General features: G+C 36.9%; 1 protein-coding gene across 10 annotated transcripts in view; it reads right to left on the reverse strand.

Annotated features, from left to right (window-relative positions):
• Positions 1-20,642, reverse strand: part of CDC123 (cell division cycle 123) — a 117,292-nt gene that overhangs the window by 53,323 nt on the left and 43,327 nt on the right. For 7 of the 10 annotated variants that reach the window (XR_011976948.1, XM_072653315.1, XM_072653318.1 and 4 more), the window contains 2 exons: positions 12,674-12,731; positions 12,336-12,368 (listed from right to left, as the gene is read on the reverse strand). Coding sequence is in view for 9 of the 10 variants with exons in the window: in XM_072653315.1 (XP_072509416.1) it covers positions 12,336-12,368; positions 12,674-12,731 (91 nt within the window). In the remaining variant the exon portion in view is untranslated. The remainder of the gene's footprint in view (positions 1-12,335; positions 12,369-12,673; positions 12,732-20,642) is intronic. The other 3 variants (XM_072653317.1, XM_072653313.1, XM_072653314.1) reach the window with 1 other exon arrangement.

Below are 20,642 nucleotides of genomic sequence, written 5' to 3' on the forward strand. Positions count from 1 at the left end.
ACTATTAATGAATCAAGAAAGGATCATGAATTTTGAGAATGGTTTACACTAATTTAATCATTCATTTGTGAGTCCTCAGGGTTAGAGGTGCTCTTGTGTTTTTTAAAAACCAAGGTTAGGTTCTGGGAGCCAAGATGGCAGAGTAAAGGCAGGGACTTAGCTGAGCTCCCAAATTCCCCTTCAAACAACTTTAAAATAATGCCTTAAAATGACTTTAGAGAGGCAGAAACAACAAAGATGGGATGGAAAAATTTTCCAGCCCATGACAACTTAGATGATTAGCAGGAAAGGTCCATTACAACAGGGTGCAAGTGGAGCACAACCCAGCTCTAGCTACAGCCAATAAGCAAGCAGCAGGCCTTGCAGGTGACTGAATCAGCAGTGGTGGCTTAGATCTCTCAGCTCACAGACAGGAGGGGTTGCACAACTAGTCAGAAGGAGATTACAAGGGACCTTTTCCATTGCTCATATGCAGTTCCAGGTCACAGTCCCAGAAGACGAGGAGCACAGGAACATAGAAGAGTGTGTTAGCCACAGGCAAACAGGACCCTGGTCACAGTTGCAGTGCAAAAAAAGAGTGAGTGCAAAAAAAGAGTGCTTACATTTGCTCAAAGACCAGAGCACAGGTCTAGAGAGCAATAACCACATCTCTCCTTAGACCACAGCATCTTGGAAGAAATAAAAAATTACAGACGTCCCTCATCCCCCAAACTAGTTCTAAAAAAAGCTGCACAAAAAACCCTAAAGTTTGTAATAGTGCCCTTTGCATCCTGGGAGCAGAGCTCAATTTTAACATAAAGCTAAAAGTCAAGAAATAGGTTAGAATAATGAACAAACAACAAAAGAACTTAACTATAGAAAGTTACTATGGTGCCAGGGAAGATCAAAATGCAAATTCAGAAAAAGACAACAAAGTCAAAATAGCTATATCCAAAGCTTTAAAGAAAAATATGAATTGGTTTCAGGCCCAAAAAGAATTCTTAGAAGAGCTATAAAAAAGATTTTAAAAATCAAATAAGAGGTTGAGATAAAAATTGGGAAAAGAAATGAAATGAGAAGAATGCAAGAAAATCATGAAAAAAGAGTCAACAGCCTGGTAAAGGAGGCAAAAAAAAATACTGAAGAAAATAACACTTTTAAAAACAGAACAGACTAAATGGTAAAAGAGACACAAAACTCCACTGAAGAGAAGAGCTCCTTGAAAAGCAGAATTAGTCAAATGGAAAAAAAGACATACAAAACTTCATTAAAGAAGAGAACTCCTTAAAAAGAAAAACTGGCCAAATGCAAAACAAGGCACAAAAGCTCAATAAAAAATAATTCATCAAATATTAGAATTGGGCAAGGGGAAGCTAATGACTCCATGAGACATCAATCAACAATAAAAATCAAAAGACTGAAAAAACAGAAGAAATATCTCACTGGAAAAACAACTGACCTGGAAAAGAGACTGAGGACAAATCATTTCAGAATTATTGAACTAAAGCCAATGATCAGAAAAAGAGCCTAGACATCATATTTCAAGAAATTATCAAGGAGGGGCAAAGTCAAAATGATGGCACAGAAGCAGTGATTTGCTAGAGCTCTCCCCCCAACTCCTCAAAAAAACCACTAAAAAATGACTCTAAACAAATTCTAGAGTAGCAGAAGCCACAAAAGGGCAGAGAAAAGCAAATTTCCAGCCCAAGACAATCTGGATGACCAACAGGAATGGTCTTTGGCACCAGGTTGGGAACAGAGCGTAGTCTGGGCCACACCAGGCACAAACAGCTGAAGCAGGCCTTAGGGGACTGAATTGCTGAAGGCTGCTGAGGTTTTCAGAATTCTCAACTCACAAGCACCAAAGATAGCTTTGAAGGTCAGTGGGAAGGGTCTCTCACATGGCTGAAAGGGAAGCATGGTTTGGCCCCAGCACTGCCCCATTCCCAGCCCCGAGGAGATGGCAGCCACTGTTGAAGCAGAGGCTGCTTCTGGAGCCCTATACTTAACAAAGAACTCAAAAAGTCTAGTAATTGACTGAGAAAATGAACAAACGGAGAAAAAGAAACAGACTACAGATTCTTACTTTCTCAGTAAAGAGGTATTTTCTTACATCATTGGAGACAAGAAAGATCAAAACATACAACCAAAAGAAGACAACAAAACCAAAGCTCTTGCATCCAAAGCCTCCAAGAAAAATATAAATTGGTCACAGGTCATGGAAGAACTCAAGATGGATTTTGAAAATCAAGTAAGAGAAGTAGAGCAAAAATTGGGAAAAGAAATAAGAGTGATGCAAGAAAATCATGAAACGAGTCGACAGCTAGCTAAAGGAAACTCCCCCCAAAAAAGCTGATGAAAATAACAGTTTTGAAATTAGACTAACTCAAATGGCAAAAGAGGTCCAAAATGCCAAGGAAGAGAAAAATGCCTTAAAAAGCAGAATGGATCAAATGGAAAAAAGAGGTGCAAAAGCTCACTGAAGAAAAGAATTCCTTAAAAATTATAATGGAGCAAATGGAAGCTAATGATTTTATGAGAAATCAAGAAATTATAAAACAAAACCAGAAGAATGAAAAAATAAGACGACAATGTAAAGTATTCCACTGGAAAAACAAATGACCTGGAAAATAGATCCAGGAGAGATAATTTAAAAATTATAAGACTACCTGAAAGCCATGATCTGAAAAACAGCCTAGACATCATCTTTCAAGAAATTATCAAGGAAAACTGCCCAGATATTTTAGAACCAAAGAGTAAAATAGAAATGGAAGGAAACCCTGATTACCCCCTGAAAGAGATCCCAAAAGGAAAAATCCTAGGAATATTGTGGCCAAATTCCAGAGTTTCCAGGTCAAGGAGAAAATATTACAAGCATCCAGAAAGAAACAATTCAAGTATTGTGGAAACACAATCAGGATAACAGAAAATTTAGCAGCTTATACACTAAGGGATCAGAGGGCATAGAATATGATATTCCAGAGGTCAAAGGAGATAGGATTAAAACCAAAAATCACCTACCCAACAAAACTGAATATCATACTTCAGGGGAAAAAAGTGGAACTTCAGTGAAACAGAGGATTGGAAGCATTGGAAGCATTCTTGTTGAAAAGACCAGAGCAGAAAAGAAAATTTGACTTTTGAAAATTCCCTATACCAAGGAAATCACAAGTCCATTCCCTGTCCTTCAGCTTACAGATCAGGGACAAGGTCCAAAGAGTGAACAGCCCAAGTCACACAGGTGGTAACTGGCAGAACTGAGACCCTAACCCGCATATTCTTCCAACTCCCCTTGCACTACGCCTCTCACCACACCTCATAAGCATCCCAGAATCAATAAAGCTTATCAAGCCATACAAGAAGTCAGTTACCTATGGGTTCCTGCTCATCAGGCAGCTTTTAATTACTGCTAAATGTACTTCTACACCTGCATGATACATGTGTAAGACTGCTAATAAGCCAATTCAACGTGGTCTTTCAGGAGATGGGTTTGTTCTCTGCCTGGGACATACATCTAGAATTTAAAAAAACAAGTCAAATACTATATTTGTAAAATTGGACAACCACTGCCCACTTTGGGTAATTTATTGTAAAGACAAATGAGGACCAGAATGAATATCCAAAGAATCTCTAGGGAATTACAAAGCCCTATGCAGAAAACTAAAAGACTCGAGGGCAGAGATCATGTTTTCATCACTAATAATGATTGAAGGTATGTACTCTAGAAAAGAAAGATGGATTTGACAATTGAATTGCTGACTAAGATGATGTTCAGATTAAAGGATTTGGCTTTTGGACTTTCCTTGGATTGACATAAATATAATAAGCTTATAGACAGAGACAAATTTTATCTGACAAGGACTGAAAATAATATAGCCTGGACACTTACTGCTTTAACCCTAAAGCTTGTTGATTGATTGGTGTACCAAACAGGTATCTTTTTGACAAAGCAAACATGCAGAATTTTGTTGGTGTTTTATGAGTGGCATCCCTCCTGGGCTATTCCCCTCACTTTCACTCTCACTTTTCAGTTGGGTCCCTAAAGAGTGACTGCCACTCTTCTAGGTTCTAAGGATGTCCTATGGGGTTTGCACTTCCAGTGTTATACTCATGAATCCCCATTCCTGTGCTTCCCCTCAGTAATCACCTGAGAGACACCCTTAACTCTTAGCAAATACAATTTACTAGTATTTACTTCTAATTACTCCCTCCTCCCATTTGCCCTCCCTTCTATCATTCCCCTAGCCCACTTATCCCCTTCTCCTCTACTTTCCTATAGTGTAAGATAGATTTTCATACCAAATTGAGTGCATGTTATTCCATTCTTAAGCCAAATGTGATGAGAGTAAGCTTCACTTTTTCCCCCTCACCTCCCCCCTTTTCCCCTCTATTGAAAAGTTTTTTCTTGCCTCTTTTATGAGAGATAATGTGCCCCATTCCATTTCTCCCCTTCTCCTCCCAATAATAATCTCTCACCCCTTAATTTTATTTTTTAGCTATCATCCCTTCCTATTCAACTCACCCAGTGCCGTGTGTGTGTGTGTGTATGTGTGTGTGTGTGTGTGTGTGTGTGTGTGTGTGTGTGTGTGTAATCCCTCCAACTACCCAAATACTGAGAAAAGTTTCAAGAGTTACAAATATTGTCTTTCCATGTAGGAATGTAAACAGTTCAACTTTAGTAAGTCCTTTATGATTTCTCTTTCTTGTTTACCTATTCATGCTTCTCTTGATTCTTGTATTTGAAAGTCAAATTTTCTATTAGGCTCTGGTCTTTTCATTAAGAATGCTTGAATGTCCTCTATTTCATTGAATGACCATTTTTTTCCCTTGAAGTGTTATACTCAGTTTTGCTAGGTAGGTAATTCTTAGTTTTTATCCCAGTACCTTTTACTTCTGGAATATCATATTCCAAGCCCTATGATCCCTTAATGCAGAAGCTGCTAGATCTTGTGTTATCCTGATTTTATCTCCACAATACTCAAATTGTTTCTTTCTGGATGCTTGCAATATTTTCTCCTTACCTGTGAACTCTAGAATTTGGCTACAGTATTCCTAGGAGCTGTTCTTTTGGGATCTCTTTCAGGAGGTGATTGGTGGATTCTTTCAATATTTATTTTACCCTTTGGTTCTAGAATATCAGGGCAGTTTTCCTTGATAATTTTATGAAAGGTGATATCTACGCTCTTTTTTTGATCATGGCTTTCAGGTAGTCCCATAATTTTTAAATTGTCTCTCCTGGATCTATTTTCCAGGTCAGTTGTTTTTCCAATGAGATATTTCACATTATCTTCCATTTTTCCATTCTTTTGGTTTTGTTTTGTGATTTCTTGCTTTCTCATAAAGTCATTAGCCTCCACCTGCTCCATTTTAATTTTGAAAGAACTATTTTCTTCAGTGAGCTTTTGAACCTCCTTTTCCATTTGGCTAATTCTGCTTTTTAAAGTATTCTTCTCCTCATTGGCTCTTTGGGCCTCTTTTACCATTTGAGTTAGTCTATTTTTAAAGGTGTTATTTTCTTCAGCATTTTTCTGGGTTTCCTTTAGCAAGCTGTTGACTTGCTTTTTATCATTTTCTTGTATCGTTCTTATTTCTCTTCCCAATTTTTCCTCCATCTCTTTCTTGATTTTCAAAATCCTTTTTGAGCTCTTCCATGGCCTAGGACCATTGTATATTTATTTTGGAGGTTTTGGATGCAGAAGCCTTGACTTTTCTGTCTTCCTCTGGTGGCATGCATTGTTCTTCCTCATCCAAAAGGATGGAAGAAAATACCTGTTCACCAAGAAAGTAATCTTCTATAGTCTTATTTTTTTCCCCTTTTTTGGGCATTTTCCCAGTCAGTTACTTGACTTTTGAGACCTTTGTCAAGAGGAGAGTATACTCTGGGGACCTGTAAGTTCTCAGTTTCTCCAAGATGGTACAATCAAGGGAGAGGAGTTTACTCCTCTCCTGGCCTGCGCTCTGGTCTGGGAGCTACCGCAAGCTTTTCTGCCCAGGATCTGCGAGTAGAATTCCCTCTCCAGAGCCTCCACCAGCTCCACCAGGCAGTGCTCCTCCTCACTTGAAAGTCACAGGTTGAGACCCAGACCAGCAGCTCGATTCCCCCAGAAGTTTTAAGCCAAAAGCTCCAAAAATGGATGCTGCACCACCTGGGTCCACCTTGGGCCGTGGCTAGGGCAGGAGGACCCTGCTTCCTTCTCACCCAGGTGAAAGAGCTTTCTCAGTGACCTTTGAAGCTGTCTCTAGTGTTTGTGGGTTGAGGGATTTGCGAACCACAGCTGCTGCTGGTGGTGCCCTGAAGCCTGCTCTGGTCCCTGCCACACCACCCAGGCAAAGCTGGGCTGTGCTCCAAGCCCGCTGTGATAGACCTTTTCTGTCAGCCTTCCAAGCTGCCTTGGACTGGAAATCTCTTTGACTCTGTCGTGTTGTGGCTTCTGCTGCTCTAGAATTTGTTTATAGAGTGACTTTTTTATAGGTATTTTGTGGGCTGTGGGGGGAGAGCTCTTATAAGTTGTCCTTCTACTTCACCATCTTGGCTCTGCCCCCAATCCATCAGTCTTTACTGCTTATGATAAACTAAGTAGATAAGGCCAAGATAAAATGTCAATTAAATTCATTCAAATGTGTCCTTGGCATCCAACATCCAATGAAATGTTTTTGGATATTTCAACAGGTCAATGAGAGGCAGTGAATGAATTAAAAAACTGAGAAACTACTGCATGTTTTGTCATTTGGAGATGCCTCAATACAGTAAAGACTCCACTTTAAGGGGAATCATTAGTACATGTTATCCACTTATTTGATATGGGGTCACAACCCATATTAACAACCCACGGTATAAGAAATGCTGAAGGGGTTGTATGTGGAAAAATTTTAAGAAGCCCTGACCTATTATATGTCCCAGCAATTCATAGGATCATATAATTAGAGCTGGAAAAGATATTAAGTATCATTTAGCCTAACTCTTGCATTTGAGTCACAGAAGTTAAATTGCTTTCTCTAAGATCACACAAATATTAAGGAACAGGATTTGAACTCTGGCCCTCTGGTTCTAAATTCAGTGTTCTTTCTACCACATCTGGTCCAGATGGGCACTTCTTCCAACAATGGGTGCTAATGCTAAAACTTCCATTGAAGGAGGGGGCCCAGAACAGCTATCTCTTCATTTCTCACCCATAACATTCCTTTCACTTTCCATCATACCCCTAGAAACCTCATCATCTTGCAAGTTCAATTAGCTTTGGTCCTCATACCTCATCAGTACTTTCTGACTAGAGGGGGCACAGGACAGCCACGTCAACATTTCTCCCTCTTTCATTTACCATCTGGTTGCACTCCTTTGGCTACTCCACCATGCCTCCATGTTCATGTGCTTTCTCCCCATACCACTTTTGACTTCCTTTTTAATTTTGTTTTGCCCCATTATACGATAAACTCCTTAAAAGCAGGGACTATCTTTTTTACATAGTAGGTTAGGTGCACATAGTAGCTGATTTATAAACATTTACTAACTGACTAATATGGATATGATAGGGAATAAGGTCAGCCAATTCATGATGAACTGCCACATTACAGATTCAGACTTTCTTAGAATATGGCATTTATGAAGACCTGAAGGACAGCAGGGTTTAATATAAGCTGAATGGTAGAAGCTGGTATTTACATAGGTTATAAGAGATCTGGAACACCATTTCCTACTGATTGTTTTTTCATATCCAGATTCAACTGGATGTCCCCTAAAGTTCAATTTGACAGGCATCATCACCACAAACAAATGGTCTAGAAAGCTGAGAGTCAGGAAAAGGATAAATGAATTCTAAATGGTTTTGGAACTCAAGATCCTGTGATTATGACAGTCTTCTAAAAAGAACCAATGACATGACAGGAGAGATGGAAAGTGGGATAAATCTCTTCTGACAATTGTTCTGCAGTCATAAATATATATGACCCTGGTAAATGAGTTTTATATTTAAAGCCAGACAGAACTAATGCCCCTAGAACCAGCTCACTAGTACAACTGTAAGGTCAATATGCCTGGTAACATCTGTTTCAAATGAGCTAACTATATTCCTATATTCCTAGTATTAGAAGGAAACACTGGCAAAGAGCCATGACTGGATGAAGCATATTCTTACTCCTAGCAATGCTTCTACAACTGTGCAGGGACCAGAATGTGACCTTCTACAGGTCCTGTGAAATATCTGGATTATGCAAAGCCAGCCAAGTAAAAGCAAATAAACTCACAATATTCTCCCTACATAGGTCTCAAATTTGCTCTCTAACGAGTTGCTGGACATGAAAATGTTGACATTCTTCAATTACTTCAACTACCTAGTTTCATCTAATTGTGAACCTAAACTTAAATTTTGCCAGAGGGCCAAGGATCCATCAAATCTAGAATGTGAAATGCCCAAAGGCAGGGAAGTTCAAGTTCAAGGGTCAGGTTCAAATTAAGGGTCAGGATAAGGTGCAATATTAAGAGGAATTTCTCAGATAATAGTCTTAAACTAGCCATGATCAGTGAGAGGGTAAAAAGGACAAGGCGGACCATGAAATTCACATCAGAGGTTGGTTTATCATAATATGGATCAAAATAAAATTGGGAGGAAGGGGCACAGGAAAAAATTGGCTAGGATTTGGGCAAAGAATATATTCTATTAAGTTCCCCTTGCTCATGGATATAGGTAGGTTAGTCTTCTGGTGACTGTTCTTTGGAGGAATAAACAGGCAAAAAGTTCAAATACATCACATTACTCTTTGGTTATACTTGAGGCCTACATTGAGTTTGGCTGGGCTGGGCTTGGTGTGCTCCACTGGCCCTTTCATATGAATTACAGGATGACAGATTTAGAGCTGGAAGAGACATTAGAGGTCATCTAGGACAACTTCCTCATTTTACAGATGAGAAAACTGAGGCACATTAAGGTTACGTGACTTGCCCAGGATCAAATAGTTAGTAGGTGCTTGAGGCAGGATTCAAACTTAGTTCTTCCTAACTTTGAGTATAGCACCTAGCTCCCTGCATGAGACCTCTGTCTGGAATATTTTGCTACTGGCTGGTGGGTACTGAGTAATGCTGCAAAGAAGTAAGACTTTACAAGGACACACTTTCAGAGGAATACTAGTAAGTTCATGGCTATCTTTACCCAGTTTCTCTCATCTATAAGTAGTCTGGAAAAAATCTTCTAAAAATCATTCAACCAGGATAAGTATACTGGGAAGTAAATCTTAGATCAAATTTCATATCTCTTGATTCTTCCTAAGCCATTTAATTTTGTGGCTGATTGTTTCAAGTTTCCTTCAGTTCCTAGAGGAAATCTTCCAGATTAGTGAAGGAAATGCTATTCCTTGTGAAGTAGGTAGGAGCAATTAGATAGTCTGTCTCATCATACATGACACCAAATGTCTACATTAGCTTAGACAGTGGAAAACTGCTGGGGATGAAGATCAACAAAAACAATTCTATTTGTATAAAAACCCTGGGAGGTCCCTTGGCCTAATGCACTGATCTAGGAGATTTGCCTAGAGCCTAGACAGAGTTGCCAATTCCATCTTTTGAAGCTATTTGTTAATTTCCTGGAAAGTCTTAGAGCTTTCCCATGGTGGCAAATGTCTTTCTGTTTGCCTCATTTGTTCCTAGAGTGCAATGCTCTAGGCATATAATCTCCTAATCTTCCACTGAGGGCCACCATCTTGGCAAATGGTGTGTGTTTGTTTTCAGAGTTCACAGTCTTAAAGAAGGGAATTGGGACAAGCTGATCATTACTGGATGATTAACAGGGCAGGTAGAGTCAATAAGCCTGAATGAAAAGATTATGTCCAGGGAATAATGAGCTATTGAGGAGATATATACACACACACACAAAAAGTCCACAGGTTAAAAGCCAACAATCCAGAAAGGTAAAAATAATAACAAAAATTACTAACATCTGATCTTAATTCACGTTTGCAATATCTATGCTCTCCAACCAAAATTTCCAAGTGCAGTGCTCTTTCAACTCTGCCACACCAATCCTCAAATCAAAGGGATTAGGAAGAGGAATAGATATGGTCAGCATCTACGACACTAATGCACTGTTGGTGGAGCTATGAATTAGTCGAGCCATTCTGTGAAGGAATTTGGAACTACGCTAGAAAGTTACCAAACTGTACATACATTTCTAATTCAGTTGCTGTTAGGTTTTATACTCCAAAGATACTCAACGACAGACCGAAGGGATCTATATGCACAAAAATATCTATAATACAAAAATATTTACAGCAGTTACTTTCACATTAGTCCAGAACTGAAAACTAAGGGAGTGCCTACCTAGTGAGGAAAGGCTAAATAAATTGTAGTATATGAATGTCCTAGCACATGATTGTGCTAGAAAAAAAGATGTTATAAATGCTATACCAAACTTATGCCAAATTATCAAAGGTATATTTTATAGAAATTGATACAATAACAAAATTCATTTTTAAAAAGAAAAGAGCTAAAATATCAAGAGGAATAATCCTTCTAGACCTCAAATTATATTATAAATTGGTAATCATCAAAATCATGTAGTACTATTTAAAAAACAGGAGCTAAGTCAATGAAACAGACTAGAAATTAGAGAGTCAGAAACAATGGAACTCAATTGCCCAGTGTTCAATAACCCAGAAAACATAAATTACTTAGAAAAAAATTCCTTATTTGATAAAAACTACTGGGAGAACTGGAAAGCAATCTAGCAGAAACGAGGCTAAGACCAACATCTTATGTCATATTCCACAATACATTCAATTATACTATTAAAAAATTAGAAGTGGATCATATTCTTCTCACGGCTACAGATATGAGATGTGTTCTTAATCAAACAAGAGAGAGAAGCAACTACAAAAGATAACAGGTAACTTTGACTACATGAAGCTAAAAAGTTTCTGTAAGAACAAAATTAATGTTCCTGGAAGGAAAGTAGCAAAACTGGAAAAATCTTTGTATCAAATTTCTCTGATAAGGGTTTAGTATCTAAAACATAGGAACAATTAACAGATACATATATAAATCCAAAAGCCATTCCCCAAAGAAAAGAATATAAACAAACAGTTCTCAAAAGACTGGGAAACTATAAACAACCACTTGAAAGAATACTCCAAGCACTAATAAAAGAAATCACACACATTGCAAACTGACTAAGACAACAACATGTGGGAATAGTCAATGTTGGAGTATTCTGGGAAGACAGGTACACTGTCTTTGAAAAACACTTTGCTGGTGTAGCAGTGAATCAATACAACCATTTGAAAGCAATCTGGATTTACACAGATAAAATGGCTAAAATGCTCATACCCTCTGACCCAGATATTATATTACTAGGTTTCTAGATCACTGAAAAGGAGAAAGTTCCCATATACACCAAGAAATTTGTAATAGCACTTTTGTTCTAGCAAACCACTGGAAACAAAGTAGACCCATCAATTGGGGAATGGCTAAACAAACTGTGATGTATTTATGTGATGGATTGTTATGAGATGAGAAATGACAAATTTGGTAACTAGAGATGGAAAGCGCTTCCTGAATTGATGCAAAGCGAAGTAAGCAGGGCCAGGAAAACATATACAAAGACTCTAACAATATAAATGGAGAGAGCTCCCCCCAAAAAGTCCATGAATGTTGCAAAATTATAAAAAATAAGCATGACTTGAAAGCAGATGAGAAGATAATCCCATTCTGCCCCTTTTGCCAAAGTGAGAAGTTCACAAATATCATAAATTAAACATTTTCAGACATTTTGGATGTACTAATTAGTTAGGCTGATTTTTTTCCTCTTTTTTTTTGTCTTAAAAAATATGCTTCGTTATATGGGGTAGCTCTCTGGGAGATGTATCAGAGAATACTACTGTCATGTAAAATACAAAATGAACCAATAAAAACTACTTAAAAAAGAAAACAAAATGGATAGTCACAGAAGAAACTGGGAAGATCTTTATGAACTGATGCAGAACGAATTGAGGAGAGCTAAGAGAACAATGCAGATGATGACAACATTATAGAGAAAAACAATTATGAAAGACTTCAGAAATCTGTTCAATGAAATGATAAATCACAAAAAGAGATAAGTGCGTGGAAAAAATTTTTCAAGATTCTAATGAAATTCTGATGAAAAGCAGGTATTACAAGTGACAAGGAATTCAAAAGCAGCTTAGTTAAAAACCTTTCTAAATAGTCAGTAAGCAATTACATTGTAACAAAAGAACAATAAAGTAGCTCTTATGCTGAAAATTTCTCCTAGGACTTTGCATGTATTAGGTGCTCAAATAAATATCTGATGAAAAAATGAAATAGTGCCAGGCTCATCAAACTTAAAAAATTAAGTCTTGGAAGCCGGCCTTACCGTAAGTGTGGTTGTGTTTTCATCATCTGACCACTGAAGAGAAAAAGAAAGACAACATGAATGAAGTGTTTGGCTCCCAAGACACAGGGCTGCTGACACAAAACTGTGTCTGCGACTGAGATAACTTGCTCCTAGATACAGCATTCAAAATATTTTTAGTTGTCATTTTCTCATTTCACTTCAAGTACTCATTTTAAATCATGTATATTAACAGTAAAAATCTAGAATATTTCTAAAGCCATTCACATCTATTATCTCATTTATCAGTTATGAACTATCAATAGAATTTCAAAAATCATCCATGTTACAGAAAACGACTGCTTTTATTTTGTACTAACCTGTATTTCTTCTCCCTCGTTGTCACTGTCTGGTTGAGAATGTGTTGGTGGATCTTCCCTAAAGGATTAAACACATATATTGAGCGGGGAAAAAAAAAAAAGGCTTTTGTTCATACCTGCTGAAGAGGTGGCTGACCTTGAGCTAAAAAAAGCTCAGTTTGCCCAAAGTGGTGAATTTTTCCTTGGATGGAATTATGGGTGAAAGGCAGCACCAAGATGACTGGGACAGAGTGTACTGAGAACTCAATAGAATGTGGAGGAATATTAGTTCCTGTCTTGGAATGATTTTATTTACTTTATATCTATTTTGTACTTCCTTGTTTGTATATGACTTCTCCAACAAAATATAAGCTCCTTGAAGGCAAAGGCTGCTTTGGTTTTATGGCCTTTGTTTCCCCGTAATTTATCACAGAGCCGAGCATACAGTAGGCACTTAACTTGAACACTGATGGTGATAAGCAGTCTGAAGATATTGAAGGCAAACATCCCCAAAGCTCTATACTGCATCTTCCGCACACTGACTATACATTTACTGTTGTTTTTCAATAGTCATTCCAAATAATGTATACGGAATTGTCACAAGGAGAGCCTTGCCCCTATGAAGGCTTCTCTGCTCTACAAAATGGATAAACTGAATGATATGATGCTACTCTAAAGAAATACTTTTTAAATGTTTGTACTGTAGCTAGCAAAGTAGAGAATTAATATTATTAGCAATTAAAGGTATCTTCTGAATACCAACTACATGCAGGGCTATGCTAGGCACTGAAGAGGATCCAAAGATACAGTCTTTGCTATAAAGGCCTTTCTTCATTTCTATTCTCCCTTTCAATACCAAATTTCTTTAGTGAGTCATCTATACTCACTATTACTTCCTTAATCCTTATTTCCTTGCAGCAGTTTGGATTCCATTTTTATCACTCTACTGAAATTCCCCTCTCAAAATGTCTCCACTAACCTTTAAATGACCAAATTCTCCTTTCACATGCCTTCCCTTTGACAGTCTCTGTTCCCTGGGGCTCTGAGACACCACTCTCCTGGTTCCCTTCATACCATGACTTCTTTGTATTCTTCCTGTACTCTTTTTCCTCCTCCAGTTTCTTTATACAGGTGCTTTCCAAGACTTTATCCTTGAGCTATAAGCTGTGAGATCCTCCACCCAGCATGTAATAGATTCTCCCCTTTCTCCCCCACACCACCCCAGGAATCTAGATATTAGTCTTTTCTATATTAAAGGTTTAAACTTCATACTTCAAAGTTCATTATGGATAATAACATCGTTGCCTTCAATGAAGACAGAGGATCAGAATGTGCAAAGCCAGCTTTGTGGAGATGCTGCCTCGAAGCTATCTTCCCTTACACTGTTGAGAGACACCAGACATCAGGGTATGATAGTGGGATTGGGCTAAACAGACAGCACTGTGGGGGATGAAGTCAACATGGTATTGTCACCAACTAGGATGACATGAAGATCTTGCACAAAAATTTCTACTGGTAACACTGTGAGGTCCCTGAAAAGTACACTGTGATGTTCACAGTGCCCACTATCCTTCCCTGCCAAATCCAAAAGCTAATGGAAAAAAGATGATACAGATCATGCTCAAGATCTTCAATATCCCAACCATATCTCTATCCACAGTGCTATTCACACTGTGCTGCCCCTTATGTCTCCAGTCATGCCACTAGTATTGTAATACTGTGCCCATCTGTGAAAATTATTCCCTCCCTCTAGATCTGGCTGGCCATGAACTGACGCAATACCTCATGAAAATCCTGACCAAGGGAGGATATCATGTCACTACCACAGTTTAAAGGGAAACCATGTGCACATCAAATGGCTATGTCACACCACTCTAGACTTTGAGCAACAGATGGTCATTGTTGCATTCAGCCCCTTTCTGGAAAAGTGCTATCAGCACCATGATAGTCAAATTACCACCATTAGCAAGGAGAGGTTCAAGTGGCCAGTACCTCTTTTCCAAATATCTTTCTTAAATATGGAATCCTCTGGTATCCATGACACTGTTTTCAACTCAACCATGAAGTGTGAAGTTGACATCTTTAAAGATCTGCATATATTCTGTGTGGATTTAAGGCCCTTTCTGGCCTCCTTCTCTGTACTACCAGCAGACGTGGCTCAACAAGGAGTTGTGAATCAAAAGTATAATGAATCTGGGCCCTGAACTGTCCACAATAAATGCTTTTAAGTGCACTTTGTTTTTTGTCAAAGGGTAGGATATAATAAACAGGAACGGGTGAGGGAAAGGGGGAGGGGAAGGAATAGAGAAGGAGAGAGAGATGAAATAGCATGGATTTGGCTTTTTTTGCACTTGACTCAGGATTTTAAAACTTGAATGGTGAAGGTGAATATGTTGAAGGCAAACATCCCCAAAGCTCTGCAATGCATCTTCAGCACCCTGACTATACATTTATTGTTGTTTTTTAATAGTCATTCCAAATATTGTAAAATGAATTGTGGAAGGAGAGCCTTGCCCCTATGAAGGTTTCTCTGCTCTACAAAAGGAACTAATTACATAAATCCTGATAAGAGAAAAGAAGGGAGAAAGGTACCAATATTGCATATGTATATTATGTAATCCTTACAAAAAAAGCTTTTTGAATCTTCCACCTTAACGCTTTTTCCTTCCTTTCTTTTCTTTTAAATTAGTAGAGCCATAATGACGTTCTTCCTTTTCCCTCCTTACTCCTACAATATAGAGATGAGTGAAGACTTTTTAGAGTATCCCTGGAAGTCCAATGAGATTGATGCCAGTATCTGGGGGAGAAAGAACTCGGTAACACTGACTGAAGAGCAGCTGAAATACAAGTGCACATATGCCAAAGACAAAATAAGGGACTCTCCCCTCTAGTCTGTATGCCCTCTTCTTTGATAGATGAATCCATCCCCAGTGGAGATGCTGTCCCCACAATGCAGGCACTTCCCAAATCTTGTCTTCTCTCACAAGCTTCAGGCTCACATTTCTGACTGCCTTTAAAAAAACTTCACCTGAATGCCTCCTTCTCACTGCAAGCTCAACATGTCGAAAACTAAAATAATCTTTTCCACTAAACTTCTTCTTCTTGACCCTCCTGTCTCTGCTACCCACATTCATAACTGGATTCTGAAGGACAGAATCTAGAAAGAACAAAAGGTGGGAAAAACAGCATGAATAAAATAAGCAAGACAGTACAAATTATGTTTGAAAGACAGTTTAGATGAAAATGGAAGATTTGTATAGGTAAGTAATAGTAGATAAGACTGGAAAGAATAATTTGGGGTGTGAAGGGCAGAGGAGATTAGACAAATTTACAAATAATAGAAGCCACACCCTTTCCAAACTAAAAGAAAATGATTTAATTAAATGATTCACTATGTATTTTAATAGGAGGTTAATGAGAACTCTAAGTAGAAATAATAATTAAATGCTTTGCCTTCTAAAAATGCTATTTTCCCACTCTTCTGAATTTCTCTTATAAATAAGCAAAAGTAGGTAATGTGGGCCAATATGGGAATCTGTTTTGCTTGACTATGCATATTTGCTACAAAAGATTTTTTCTTTTTTTTTTTTAGTGGGAGGTAGGAAGTAGAAAAAAAGAAATACTTGTTAATTGAAAAGAAACATTAACAAAAAGAAACATTGTGGTAAAAAGTGATATGCATTCATAATTATTTTACATTTGTGATGACTGCCCTCAAAACTCTCCCTCAGAATTTCCTAAGCCCATTCAACATCAGACCATCAGTGTATATATGAATGAATGAATAAGCAGTTATAAGTAAGCACACTTACTATGTGCTAAATACTGGAGGAGCATATAGAAAATTGAAGTAGTTCCAGTTCTAAAGGGACTAGCACTCTAATTAGTAGAGACAATGAATATAGGAGGCAAATGGGAAAGCCTAGTGGACCTTAAGGTGTGCTCAGCAAAGCACATGGCAAGGCTCAAGACTTTTTAGGGTACATAAGTAGTTCAGATGACAAAGTCTACAGGTCTAGAGGGCATATCAGCAAGGCAGATGGTAAGGCCTGGCAGACCTTAGGGAGCAAGAGCAAGACAGATGGTAAAGCCCAGCAGTCTCCTATGTTACTGAAAGGATTGTAGATGGTGATTTCCTGTTCACCTAAGTGGACTGAGCAGCTATGTCACTGATTGATAACACTGAGGAATAGTAAGCCCAAGGTAGACCTCTGGATAACCTTCCCTGGGAGTACACATAAGGGTTAGCATCCAGTAGATTCAACCCCTAAAAAGATCTGAGGTCTAGGAAAGCTACCATGGGAGCAATGAGGATTAGGAAGGGCTCTCTACAGTCAGCCCTGATTAGGTCCATTGGGATGTGGGCAGCTAGGAGCATGGTCAGGCTGAAACAGGGGGAAGGGAGAATCAAAGAGAAAAAAGAAAACTGAGACTAATATCTCCCCAATGAACGTAGAAGCAAAGTTTTAAATAAAATAGTGAAGAGGCTAAAACAACACATCACAAAAATTATACAGAACAACTAAGTTAACTTTATACCACGTTTAATGTTAGGAAAAGTACAGATTTAATTAATCATATTAATAACTAAAACAACAAAAATCATAAAAATTATATCAAAAGATATGAAAACATCTTTTGACAAAATACAACATTCATTTTTGTTAAAAAACACTAGAAAAGAGAGGGATAAATGGATCTTTCCTTAAAATGACAAGTACTGTATTTCTCAAAACAAGAACCACCATTATATGTAAAAGAAATAAATTAGAATCCTTTCCAATAAAATCAAAGTTAAAATAAGAATGCCCTTTGTCACCATTTCTATTTGACATATTACTAGAAATGCTGGCTATAGCAATAAAACAAGAAAAAGAAACTGAGGTAACGTAAACAAGAAATACTAAAAGAATTTTACAAAATAAAGTTAAAAATCAGGACAATAACTTTAGCAATCTTGCAGGACATAAAATAAATCCACACAAATCATCAGCATTTCTATACTCTATAATATAAATATAATATAAAACCCAGCAAGAGACAGAAAGAATAAAAATTTACATTTCCATTTAAAATTACAAAAGAATTCATAAAACACTTAGCAGTGTACCTTCCAAAATACAAGAACTATACAAATATAATTTCAAACCACTGTTTACAGAAATAGACAGATTTAAATAATTTTAATAATTCATCACTGACTTCATGACTGAGTCATAAAAATAAAAAAACTAACTAAATTAATTTGCTCATTCAATGCCATACCAAAGTACTTAAGTATTACTCTAAAGAACTATAAAAAAAATAAGGAAATTCATATGGAAAAAAAAGGTCAAGAATCTCAAGGGAAATAATAAAAAACAGTTGCCACAAAGGACAGCAGGAGGAGCCTGGCAGTATCAGATCACACACTATAGATAAAGCAGTAATTATACATTTTGGTACTGGTTAAAAAATAGAGAGATCAACCTGGGGATATATAGGAGAAAATTTATAAATTGTATTTAACAAACACAAAGAAACCAGCTACTGGCATAAGGACTCACTAGTTAATAAAAACTGAACAGCATTATGGAAGAAATTAGATTTAGTCAAACCAAAATCTCACACCTTATATAAAGACAAACTTTAAATAGGTATATGACCTAGGCATAACAGGTTAGATCATAAACAAATGAGATAAACATGAAAAATATTACCTATCAGATCTACAGATAGGAGTAAAGTTCACAACTAAATAAGGGATGGAGAGGATCTCAGAAGAGAAAATGGATAGTTTATTACATAAAATTTAAAAGTTCTTGCACAAATCCAATAAAGCTAAAATAAAAAGGGAAATAATTTACTGTGGAAAAATCTTTGCAGTAAGTTTCTTTGATAAAAGTCTCACTTCCAAAATTCAAGTAAAGGATTCAAATTTTTAAGAACAAGAGCTATTCTTGTTCTTAGACCATTGATAAATGGTCTAAGTATATGAACAAGTAGTTCTCAAGGGAAGAAACCCAGAGTCCCTGTGACTACACAGAAAAAAAATGCTCCAACTGAGTAATAATTAGAAAAATGCAAATTAAAGTAATTTTAAGATTAACATGGAAAAATATTCTGCAAGATTTCACATATATAACTGATAGCAGCACATTTCTTTACAATGGGTAGGGGAGGGATGGAAGAAAGGAAAAGAATTCGGAACTCAAAAAAATTTTAAAATAAATAATAGTTTTTTTAAAAAAATAAAGAGGCTGAGAGAGACATGCCAAGATATGGAATGCTGCATGAACTTTCAGATGAGGTCACTTTATTATTAGTCTGAGTTATTTATTTTAAGTTGTTACAAAAAACTTCACATGGTAGGTATGTATTCTGGGCATAATATAATATGGGTACAAAATATTATATGTCAATATAATATTTCACCACATGAAAACAAAACACATCGATAAAATTTACATTAGAAGGGGAAACAGAGGAAAAGAAAATCTTAGTTCCCACAGTAGCAGTTCCTACTGGACCCACAGGTCCACCTTTGGGATGTGGGTGGTAACAGTCTGAGGCAGGGGAAGGGAATGACCTGACTCTCTTAAGAGTACATATCTGCTGTACCCAGAAGCTACCTAGTGATAGTAAGAACCTTAACTAAATACAATCCTCTAACTGTTCTATACTTATTTGTACCTAAAACTATATTCCTAGTAACAGGGATTTTATTTTTCATATATAGTCATTGAAATGTTTAACAGATGTAGTTTCTGTATTCTTCACATACCATCTGCTCTGCCAAGATGTCCTAGAGCCCACCAGGCTTTACTATGCTCCCTCCCTCCTGCTTCACCCTCCACATGCACACTCATGCACATTTATCTGACCTGCCACTAAGGTACCCTAAGAACTCCCAGACCTTGCCATCTACCCTGCATCAGCATATTCTTGGTCCTTACCATAATGACTGGCATATAATAAGAGCTTAATAAATGCTTTTTTTAACTTCTTCATTTATTAGATAAATAATAATATAAAAAATAAATAAATCCTCAATTTTAATGATTTTATTTGGTCTTTTAACAGTACTGATTGATTGATATACAGTATATTTGCATGCCAAAACTTTATCTTCTTATATAAGATTATCTTAATAAGATAAATATTACTGAAATATTTTGGAGAACTATATAGGAGGTGAAGGAAAAGTCAATCACCCCTAAGAAACTGACATAAAAGGCATTCTAGAGAGCTTACTTAGTAATAATCAATAATATTTTGAAATTATGAAACTATCATTCAACTGATTAAATACTTCTGGAACACCTCATTTTTGAAACATTATCACTAATTCAAAGCTTCTATGATCCAAATTAACAAAGTTATCCCAGAAGACAATGTGAAAAAAAATTGTATCAACATTTATCATACTAAAATTCTTAGTATAAGCAACTTTTTTGTGTTAAAAAATTCCAAAATGATTTCTTACCTTAATTTTCAGTCTCTTTCTTTAAAAAGAAACCTAAAATAGAACTAGTACCTTTTCCAAGGGCTCTAGAAATTAAGGCTTCTTTCAATATGCCTTCAACTTTGGCATATCATTTTTTATGTTCCTTTTATTTATTGAGTCATTTTGTATCCTAGCTTACAGTACATAGTATGCTTAAGAATAATAAAGTTAAACTCTTATAAAACAAAACCTATAAGTTAGGATTACCTGTCACCCTAAAACTTCACCTTGCCTCCCACAGTTAATGAGGTTTTGCTATAATCATTTTCAAGTTGTCAATATTTCAAGTTGAAGATACTAGACAGAAATACAACTAACATGTACATTCCCTCTCGAGGGTCCATTCATCAAAAATGTGGGGGAAAACCAATTCTATTTGAAATAATTAATTTTGATATATTTCTGAGATATTAGGAACATTAATTAATTTATCAAAATCAATAACTTCCTCTTTTCATCCTACTTTCTGCATGCCATCTATCACCAAGGACCCAAAATAAGTAA

This window comes from Notamacropus eugenii, chromosome 3 (assembly GCF_028372415.1).
Source record: "Notamacropus eugenii isolate mMacEug1 chromosome 3, mMacEug1.pri_v2, whole genome shotgun sequence".
NCBI lineage: Eukaryota > Metazoa > Chordata > Mammalia > Diprotodontia > Macropodidae > Notamacropus > Notamacropus eugenii.